This window comes from Nicotiana tomentosiformis, chromosome 8 (genome assembly GCF_000390325.3).
Source record: "Nicotiana tomentosiformis chromosome 8, ASM39032v3, whole genome shotgun sequence".
In the NCBI taxonomy this organism is placed as follows: Eukaryota; Viridiplantae; Streptophyta; class Magnoliopsida; order Solanales; family Solanaceae; genus Nicotiana; species Nicotiana tomentosiformis.
Window position 1 is genome coordinate 85,849,827 of NC_090819.1, and position 11,304 is coordinate 85,861,130.

At 39.3% G+C, this 11,304-nt stretch overlaps 1 protein-coding gene across 1 annotated transcript; it reads left to right on the plus strand.

Moving 5' to 3' along the window:
- The first annotated feature begins 591 nt into the window (after positions 1-591).
- On the plus strand, positions 592-11,053 carry LOC104117893 (uncharacterized). The gene is made up of 5 exons (XM_009629024.4): positions 592-907; positions 1,032-3,623; positions 3,862-5,649; positions 9,483-9,720; positions 9,847-11,053. Exons 2-5 carry the CDS (start codon positions 1,128-1,130, stop codon positions 10,371-10,373), a joined length of 5,049 nt encoding a protein of 1,682 aa, XP_009627319.1. The 5' UTR covers positions 592-907; positions 1,032-1,127; the 3' UTR covers positions 10,374-11,053.
- The last annotated feature ends 251 nt before the right edge of the window (positions 11,054-11,304 follow it).

Here is an 11,304-nt window from a genome sequence, read left to right on the forward strand (position 1 = left end):
TCTTCAAAACAAAAAATTCTCACATAATTATACTTAGCTAGTATATTTTTTGTTACTTTATTATATCATTTAAGATGATTAATTTATCTATAATGATTTGGTATAAATGTTAAACACGTAAATTTATTTGGTCTATGAGCTAAATTTATCACGTGACAGACAAAGGTAACAAATATGCTTCTTATTAAACTTCATGAAATTACCCTTATTACCGGCATTTACCCCGGAAAAAAAAAAAGCCATGGTCTTTCTTGTTATTTTTCATAAATTTTTCATAAATTGTATTCCCATTTCGTTAACCCATAAAAGGAAAAGCTACCCTTTCTCACATAATTAATTAACGAACTTTTCCCAAATAACTCTTTTATCCAAGCCGTCAATTACCACCGAGCATCTAATCTCCACCGTCGATCTTTATCGCTTCTGTTCACCACTTTAACTAATAAAGCCAATCTCCACCGTCAATAAACTGCAGGGTACAGATCTTGCCACGTAAGATAACACGTCATTATATTTTCTCAAATTCCCTGCCAATAAATCAAATCTCTCACCGTAAAACGTAACCAAAACGGAGATAAAGGATGCCACGTGGCGAAATTTATTGAACGATATTTCTCAAAAAACAATTCTCTGAAAATTGTAAAACCAAAACGAACCCTAAAACCTCTCTCACTTTCGCTTTTGTTTCTCTCCTTAGGGAAAAAAAGGAAGGGTAAAATTCAGAAAAACGACATTATTTACAAAAAGTTAAATTAAAAAGATAAAATCAGTTAGGGTTTCAAATCGAACCAAATCACACTAGTTTTTTTCCCCTCAATTTCTCTGATCGGAGCCCTAGAATTTCACCCTTTGCATGTGGCGGATCTTCGCCATTTTCGGTTTCTAGTTCGATAATTCCGAGGAAAAGGTACGTGTATATCTGTATGTTGAATTTAACCTATTTCATTGAATAAATGTGTCCATTTCTTTTGTTAATTGTGAAGTTTTTTGTGTTTTGATTGAGTATTTTGTTGTGAATTTCTGCTTAACAGATCTGGAAATACGTATTTTATGTGAACATATGATGTGTGATGGAATATGAAATTTGGGGAATTATTTGTTGTTCGGTTATTGAGTGATTATTGTAGATGGAAAGTGGTGTCGAAGAAAAATCTGGTGGTGGTTCTGTCGAGAATTCGAAGAAACAAAGGTCTTTGGATCTGCAGACACTGTATAAGTTTGGGGATTTGAAAAAGGGGAAATTTTCTGCCGGGGACAGTGATATTGATGTTAGGAAGAAGAAGAAGAAGAAGAGGAAGAGTATAAAAGAGGTGTCATTGGACAAGCCTGAGCCATCTGGGAAGAAGAGTAGGACTAGCGCAGATGAGGATCATGTGAATGGGGGGGATAGTGGGGGACCAGTTGAATCGCAGTTATCATCATCTGGGCTGGAGAAAAGGTTGAATTACAGCAATGGGTTGAATGGATTTTCTCTTAGTTTAGATAGTAATGGTAATGCTATTCCAATTCCGAAGCGGCCGCGTGGATCTGTGGGGCGAAGGAAGTTTGATAGTAGTGGTCGAGGTTCGCAGTTATCATCGAGGATTCAGACTTCTGTCATCGGCAATGGCAAGTTAAAAACTGAACCTGAGGAGACTGAGGGCGATCGGCTTCCAAAAAAGCGGGCTTTGTCTGGTGGAGAAGCTAAAAGTGATGAAGGGACTTCTAAATTACCTAGTCGTTCGGCTGGCAATGGTGTTACCGTCAAGGTAAAGAAAAAGATAAATGTTGATGAATCACGGGAAAAGAAGAAAGATAAGGCGAGTTCAATTCGGCATGCTAAGGAAGATGGTCATGTAGCTGTAAATAACGGTGAAGCATCTTCTAGAAAGCACCGGAGTACTTGTAACAGGAGAAAGGACTCGTCATCTACGAGTAGAAAATCTGTAAAGAGGGGTTTACCATCTGGAGATAACTTCGGAAGCTTTTGTCAAGATACTTTGGATGATGATGATGAGGAGAACCTTGAGCAGAATGCAGCAAGGATGCTGTCATCGAGATTTGACCCTAGTTGTACAGGTTTTTCTTCCAAAAGCAGATCTTCAGCATCACTATCTGCTGAACGATTATCTTCTTTACTCACTTCTGGTCAGGATTTTGTTAGTCGGGAGGGGAATTCCTTGGCTGGCTCAGAATCTGCATCAGTTGATACTGCTAGCAGAGTTCTACGACCAAGGCAGAAGCTCAAAGCAAGGGGTATTTCTAGGAAACGCCGTCATTTCTATGAAGTTCTTCCTAGGGACTTGGATGCTTACTGGGTATTGAACCGAAGGATTAAAGTCTTTTGGCCATTGGATGAGAGTTGGTATTATGGTCTTTTGAATGATTATGACCCAGAGAGGAAACTCCATCATGTTAAATATGATGACCGAGATGAGGAATGGATAAACCTAGAAACTGAGCGGTTTAAACTCTTGCTTTTACCTGGGGAGGTACCTGGAAAAAAGAAAGTCAGGAAATTTGCAAATGTTAAGAAAAACATTGACAAAAGAAAATTAGACTTGACTGTAGACGATGACAGCCACGCAGGTAACAGTCTGGACTCAGAGCCCATTATATCTTGGTTGGCTCGATCATCTCGTCGAGTAAAGTCTTCTCCTTCCAGGCCATCAAAGAAACAGAAAACGTTCCAGTTATCTACCCCTGTTGTCTCATCACCGCTACATGCCAAAACTGAGAGCACAAACTGGAATTTAGGTTCCTTGAACAACAGTAAAGGCAAGCCAGATTGTGATCTTTTGTTCCCTGACAAACTGATTGATCTTAGCAAGGCTGAGAATTCTTTTGTTGGAAGTCATAGCAGCCACAAAGATAGAAAACCTGTTGTTTATGTTCGAAGGCGTTTCCACAAGAAGAGGGATGGACTATTACCTGTGTATGAAGCTGACAAAGCTTATGGAGCTGATATAGTTACCGTTTCTGTTGCACCAGCTGTGGATGGATTGCAGAACTGTAATACCAGTATTATGTGCATTCCTGGCCCTGAGAGAGAGAAATTATTGCCTGCAGTTGATGATGAAGGGGTGCTAAGATTAAACATGCCATTGCTAGAAGCTAAGCAATTCAGGGTTGAAATATGTCTACCCACATTGCCTTTGTTGCTTCTTGAAGCAGAACAGATTTGGCTGTCTCACACTGTTTTGCTGCTGCAGCATGGTGCCATTGTGATAAGGTGGCCAAAAATTATTTTGGAGATGCTTTTTGTTGATAATGCAGTTGGACTCAGGTTTCTTTTATTTGAGTGTTGCCTCAACCACGCCATGGCCTTTATTTTCTTTGTCCTAACATTATTCAATCAAGCTGATGAAGCATGGAGGTTTGAAAGTCTTCAGTTACCTGTAACTTCAGTAAGGTTTCGGCTTTCTTCTATTCAAGATTCTAGGAAGCAGCAGTCTTTTGCATTTTACTGTTTTTCTAAACTCAAAAATTCAAAATGGTTATACCTGGACTCCAAGCTTCAGAAACGTAGTTTGCTTGCTAAGCAGCTGCCCCTCTCCGAGTGCACATATGAGAATATCAAGTCCCTCGACTGCAGAAGTGAACAATTACAGTTCAATGCTCATGCAGACCCTTCCTCATTTAAGGTACTTCTCATTCTTAATGTGATGTGTAGGTCTGCTATTTTGTTCTTCGTTCTAGCCTTCCTCTTTTGATGTATCTTTTGTTCTTAATGCTATAGGTAGGGTAGTATGCTATATCTCTTTCGTTCTTTTGCTGTTTCCTTTTTCCCTCTTTCCAGATTTTACTTATCCCCATCTATGTTTCACCATTGTTATTTGTAACTAACCATGGTGATCATGACCATATCTTATTTACTTGCAGAAGAAGTTAGTGCCAGCTTGCCTGCCCACAGGCACCTCGACAGAGTGTTCCAGTGCACGGGTTACTAGTTCTACTTTTAGTTCTGCAATGAAGCTCGGAAGAATTCCTCCTTTTGCTCTATCATTTACTGCTGCACCCACTTTCTTCATATGTCTACATCTCAGGTTACTCATGGAGCGCAACTTTGCTTGTGTTAGCCTTCAGGATTATGATTCTATAAATGCTTGCCAGCCAGTTAAAGATGACGGCAGTAGGGTGGAGTGCTCTGATATCGCTGAGAATATTGTAGCTTCATCTACTGGAGGGTCATCATTTGCTGAACGGAAACTGGGGAGTTTAGCGTGTAAATTGAAGTCATCTCAAAATTGTCAATTAGATATTACCCAGAGCTCTTTCATTGCCAAATATTCTGAATTGGACACGCCTGATGTGATTGTTGTGTCAAACAAATCGGAATCTGTTGGTCAAGGATTAGACCAGTTTGTTGCATCTCCAGGGAGAAGGCAGTCTAACAATACATCTCACAGCTTGTCCAGTGCTCGGTGCCATTCTGGATTGGTGGGGATGAGTGTTGTAATTCCATCATTTGACCAAGTAGAGGGACTATCGGAAGGAAAAGGAATTATCTTGGGCGAGACATCTCATTTGACTCTGAATAAAAGTGATGGCATGATTTCTAGCCCAAAACTTACTGTTACTAGTAATGTGGTCAAATGTCCCATTATTGCTGGTACGAGTGATCGCATGGTCCAGAGCCCCAACCCTTCTGGTCCTAGAGGATTGCTGTATCGTAACAGAAACAGCTCCAGTTCTTCCCCTTTTGGAGAAATTTCACCTGTGTTGGTTGATGGGAAGACAAATTTTACACGTGGTGGATTTGGCAATGGGCCAAAGAAACCTCGAACGCAGGTGCAGTACACATTGCCATATGGAGGTTATGATTTGGGTTCAATGCACAGAAATCACAGCCCACGAACTCTTCCTTATAAAAGAATCAGAAGAGCTAGTGAGAAGAAGAATGCAGATAATTGTAGTGGTTCACAGAGAAATATTGAGTTACTATCTTGTGATGCAAATGTATTGGTCACTGTTCCGGACAAAGGGTGGAGAGAATTTGGAGCACGGGTGGTCCTGGAAATTGCGGGTCACAATGAATGGAGAATTGCTGTCAAATTTGCTGGGGTTACCAAGTATTCATATAAAGTTCATAACATTTTGCAGCCTGGCTCTACCAATCGCTTTACACATGCCATGATGTGGAAAGGGGGAAAGGATTGGGTCCTGGAGTTTCCTGACAGAAGCCAGTGGATGTTGTTCAAGGAGATGCATGAAGAGTGTTATAACAGGAATATACGTGCTGCCTCAGTTAAAAACATTCCTATTCCTGGTGTTCGTTTGATAGAAGAAATTGAAGATTATGCATCAGAAGTCTCCTTCATTCGCTCTTCACCAAAGTACTATCGACAGGTTGAAAGTGATGTTGACATGGCCATGGATCCGTCACATATATTATATGACATGGACAGTGAGGACGAGCAGTGGTTATCCAAGAACAATTTCTCTTGCTCCGGTGAGAGTAAATGTGAAGAGATATCTGATGAATTGTTTGAGAAGACGATGGACATGTTAGAGAAAGTTGCATATGCCCGTCAACGTGATCACTTTACGCCAGATGAGCTAGAAGAGCTGATGGTTGGTGTAGGGTCCATGGAAGTCGTTAGATCTGTTTATGACCATTGGGGGATTAAGCGTCAGAAAAAGGGCAATGCATTAATACGCCATCTCCAGGTATGATTAAATTGATATTGACAACATCAATTGCCGGCATCTGATTCTGTGTTACTACACCTTTTAGCTGTTATTAGCTGCTGAAAATATATTTGCTAAACTTCTATACAAATAATTTGAGTGGCAGTCTTGTTATAAACTTAAACAAGCTTATATTTATACAAGCTTTTAGGGGGTTAGAGTCCGTATCTTTGGTCTTGGAATCTATTACTTATGAGATTTGACTAATTTTGGTAGCGTTTTTGGCTGTAAATGGAGGAAGGGGACAAACTTGCTTATGGATAACAGCTTTCTTTATTGATTTGGTCTCTGCACCAAATTATTGAAATTGTGATGCCTTTTGTTTGTTCGGCAAGATTGTCCACTTGCGCTGATGGTGCTCAAGCCTCTGTGGAGAAATATATTCTACACTTATTTAAGGGTTGTAAACATATCGAGCTATCTTAAGTGGGCATCATATTATGCCCAATAATTTGAGTCCTCTTGGATGATGTACTGTGGTTGATGTCCAGTTGTTTACAGGATAAACCTTGAATTGTACATGACTCATCTTGACGTTAGTGTTATTGTACTCTGTCCAATTAATTTAAAGGACAAAAAATCATGCCCTCTACAATCTGCATTCGCCAATTCGATCTTTCTTTTTTCTTCTAATAAAGTAAGGTAATTTTATTAAGGAAGCACCAAGAAGGTACTATCTAATACACTAGGCTTGGCTGCTTTACAGGTGTAAGCAGTGTTATCAAAGCGCACTTAAAGCGTGCTTCTGCCCTGAAACGAGGTTCAAAACATGTTGAGCGCTTTGCCTCGCTTAGCAGGCGCTTCATTGTTGTCGTCAAGGCTCTAAGGCATACTTTTCCTTGCCAATGAGCGTAATCTTGGAGAGCGACACTAAACAATTGATATTTCACTTTATCGTAAATTTTCTTCAATTTCTATGTCCATATATTTGGTATTCATGCTTATAGATATTAGCCTTGGACTACACATACATATTTGTAGATTTTCTCCATTTGCGCCTTTCTTCATTAATGCCCACGTTTTATTTTCACTTTACGCTTAAAAAATGGCAGACAAACATTAGAGCATTTTTGTGCTTTTCGCCTTTGATTACACTGGGTGTAAGTAGTCTATCCATTCCGCTTATCCCAAAAGGAAAAATCTATCAAGTGCAAAATGTCCTCTCTACCAACATTGTTTTCCCTATACCAAAAGCATAAAATTTTACATGAGGTATTTACCTTTTGTCTATCAGAAAAGTTCAGTCTTTCTGTTCATATTGTCTGAAAAACACGATGGAATGGTCTTCTAGTATGGTTTATGTTTTTTTTTCCAGAGTTTCTGTGCCTGGCCTGCCTGCCACCTTATTGGAGCCTGCTTTGCTTCACCTGGTATCAACGATTGACCTCCATATAGTTAAGAAACACTGTCCATATCAACAATTTTGTCTTCAGTATAGAAGATGATACTTAATTGACTCTGTATCTTGTTCACGGACATACCACCTGCTGTTTATATCCTATTTCTTAGTAAAATCAGGATGGGCATGGTTTTCTGTGTCATCTTCCAATGCCAAGTTCTTCTATGTCCTTCCTTGCTTAACTAGGATCTGATAACATGACTTACCCATAAAGAATCCAGTTTTACTGCTTGTCCAGGATGTAGAATTTGCATCCAGCACAGCAGTCTCCAATTTATTAAACTTGTCACAAGAAAAAGTCTCCAATTTATTAAACAATATATTTGCCCTTTCAATTTCTCAATTAAAGGAATTTCTTCTGAAGAGTCCATCCTCTATTGTTAAGGCAGTCTGCAACATTGCAGTTTTATCAGTAACCAGACACAAGTTGTGGAATTAAATCTTTTAAACCCATCTCCTCCAGCCTTTGACAAGCCAAAACCTGATCTTCTGCTCATTCCCCACCTTTAGTTTTGGATTCTTCTAACAAATTTATTATGTCCACACTGCAATGCCATGAGGGGCTGTCATTGGTTTTTACATCTTACATTATCTTTCCCGTATTAAGTTATGAGAAGTTGCTTCTATAATTCAGTTTTTTCTTCATTATATCTCCAATACCATTTCAGCATCGGGCTTTTGTTTTGAAGTTTCAGGATTTTAACTTCCATGCCCCCCCTTCCTTTTCTCCCTGATTCTTGTCCTATTTCATCAGGTGAACTCCCTCCTTTTCTTTATTCCAAACCCATAAAAAATCATTTCTGATTGTATTTGGCTTCTTCAGAGTGATGCCTGGAATGGAAATCTATGACATCGAACAAGTAGGGGTTTTATGCAAGACACTGTTTACTAGTGTTAGTTTCCAAAGATACTGCTGTCTTTTCTAAGGATCGAATTTTCATTTACATTTTCCGGATACTGTCTTCCAAACACCAGAATCCTTTTGTTTTGCTCGCAATGGTAATCCCAACAAATTATTGGGAATTTCTCCACCGTTGTAACCCAAATCTGGCCTATTCATTTATGCAAGTGTTTGCATTAACTGAAATCATGATGGGTAACCAGAGATTGCTTCAAAGGCTACAGAATCATTTTAAAATACTTTATCTACTTGCAGTGTATCATCGGCATACCATTTGTGGGAAACCTTAACTTCCTCTCTGGTATCAATTTCAAACCCCTGCTACCAGCTAGGATCTGGAGCTCTTAACATCAAATGAAAACCCTCCATGACTATTGGAAAGAAGATTGGGAGGGTCTTTTGTCTCAATTCCCTTTGTGGACCGAAAAATCTTTTTGGGGAACCATTTTGATCGCAGAAAATTTCATTGGATCCTGTGGGTTTTCACCAAATCCCATAACTTCAGAATCGTTAGTAAGAAGGCTCAATTATAACGTTAGTTTACTTTTATAAATTAACCAAGATCAACCTTTCTTTAGGTATAAATAAAGCTGTTATAGCCTGTGAAGGAAAAAAGAGGTAAAACTAAAAATATAGGCACTTAGAAACTATATGCAATCAGTAGTTCTAAGTATATAGTTGTAAGGTTAAGAGGAAGCAATCAATTAGACTAAGTTTGAAGTTGGTCATGACTCATGACAGTGCTGGGTTTTGAATATTGTAGTGAACCAACCATATCCTAGTTTTTCACCCCATTGATTATCTCGTAACTTTCCTTCCTTCAATTGAGATTTTTCAATATGATCAGTCCTCCCTTCAGTTTAGATTATCTGTATTTGACAAGGGATGTCTGCGCTGATGTGTCTTGATCTCTGTTATGACCTTTCACTGCATCAGCTACATTGGTGGTGCTTGCTGATGGGCCCTTGTGAGTTTGCTTTGAAAGATGCTTCTTGTGAGTAAACAACTTGCCCACTCTGTTGTGAAGGCAAGAGCCAACATATGCTCTCCCTGATGTGCGATTAAGAAATGCCTTCATTAAATTCAATTTTTGAAGATGTCCCAATTTGAGACATGGCACATTTTGATGATTGGAGAGATGAGATGCTATGCCCGTTTGTCGCTTTTGAACTGTATTGCGTCTGTCCCAATTTTATAAAGGAATTATTAAAGAATTGTGCTGTTGTCTTTGTTGTGCTTTTTTATTACCCCGGCGACTCTTTGCTGACTTTAACTGATAAAAAAGTACTCCTTTGATTGCTCACTTGGGTGAATGCCATGTTTATTGGTATGCTCGCTACCTTGCTAAAATGTCTATATCAGATTGATACCCTTTCATGTGTCTTATCTTTCTCGTGGTCATATTTATTAAATTCCTTCATACTTAAGTTTTCATTTGTATTGCTTGCAATACTATTTGATGGGATTGATCTTTCTGAGACAATTTACTGATTCTTTTTCTTTTTCCTTCAGCCCCCCCTTTGGGAGAGGTATCAGCAGCAACTGAAGGACTGGGAGCAAGCAATGTCAAATGCTAATCTTGGCTTTGCCAGTGTAGGCCAGGAGAAACCACCTATGTCTGCATTTTGTTTGAAGCCTCGAGGTCTGGAGGTTCCTAACAAGGGCTCAAAACAACGCTCACATAGAAAAATCTCAGTTTCAGGACACAGTCATGCTGTCTCAAGGGATCAAGATGGTCTTCATCCCTTTGGTACATTTCTTACTACTATGCAAACATCCATGCCTTTTTGTTTAAAAAATATTACTTTTCTTTTTTCTTATCTTGCGTAATTACTTTATAGTGATTTTATAAAAGAATGCTTTTTTTCCTTCACAGGGAGAAGATTAAATGGATATGCACATGGAGATGAGATGGTTGTGTATCAGAGCCATGAATATTCAGATGGTTCCCCTATGCTTCATCCGTCACCCCGAGTTTTTTCTCCAAGAGAGGCTTCTGGGTTTTTTCCCTTGAACTCAGATGTGTCAGATTGGAATCATCAGCCAAAGTTTTATAGGAACAAACCAAAGAAGATCGGGTCATTTCACTCTCTTAGTAATCGACAGATGGTGGCTTCATATGATCAGAGAACTGTTGTGAAACGAAATGGGGATCATAAGCATCAACCTGAAGGATCTCGTGGGCTTGCAATTGAGCAATTTGACAGTTCAGATCTTCACGAGTTCAGGTTGCATGATGCCTCTGGAGCAGCACAGCATGTTCTTAACATGGCTAAACTTAAGAGGGAGAGGGCCCAGAGGTTACTCTACAGAGCTGATCTAGCCATCCATAAAGCTGTTGTTGCTCTCATGACTGCTGAGGCAATCAAAGCTGCTGCTGAGAGCACAAACGTTGATGGTTAGCTTGTCTCTGAATATGTGATTGCCAGAATTCCCTGATCCGTGCTAATGGCATGTCCAGCCTCAAGTCATCATCTACCCTAGGGATGTGCTAAGTTTGCAAAATGACAATGGTATGGCATCCGTCATTGTTAATAGCATTTTGCAAGGATATTCAACTTAGGTGGCTGGGGCAGTCTTGGTAGAAGAATTTTTGTTTTCTGCCTTAGTCATGATGCATTCTCCAATTATACGTCATCATAGTCAAGGCAGTTTTGGTACATAGTTTTTAGCTTCTCTTTGCCCACTAATGTTCCGGGGAGCAGGTTTTTCCAGTTCATTGCAACGGAAGGGCTCGTGCCGGTAAGGGGTGCAGGGAATTTTGCTACGCTGATCATTGTACAGATTTTTATCAGTGTTTCCTCTTCTTTTAGCTTCTTTGTTTTTTGTTGACCCGCTTAACCTTAGCGTAGTGCTTGATGCTGAAGGAGCAATTGTCCGAAATAATATAATACGTCTCTTGAAAGAAAATCACAAATTTGAGTTTGGGCTATGGAGCAGCTATTATTTGTATTTAAGGAGAGCACACCTTATTTGGAAAACAGAGGAAGGATATGGCTGTAAGTAATCATCCCATTAAATGAATCTTTTGCTTCTACAATTCACAATGAAGTTCGAAATGATGTCAAATGTTTATATTGGCAGCATGTGGATAGTTGCTTTTGCTTGATCTTTCTATGAAGTGCATGAAGTTCTCTATTTCAATTCAATTTTTGTATGACAGGCATTTGAATGTGTTGGTACCAGTTGGTGTATAGTTAATTTTCTGTGATACGCACATACATGTAAATTTGTACATATTTGTTAATTTTGTAGTAAGCTTGTTCCGGCTATATGTATACAAGCGCGCGCGCGCACACTGCATACACCATATTGCCTAAGCCTTTCCCTCTGA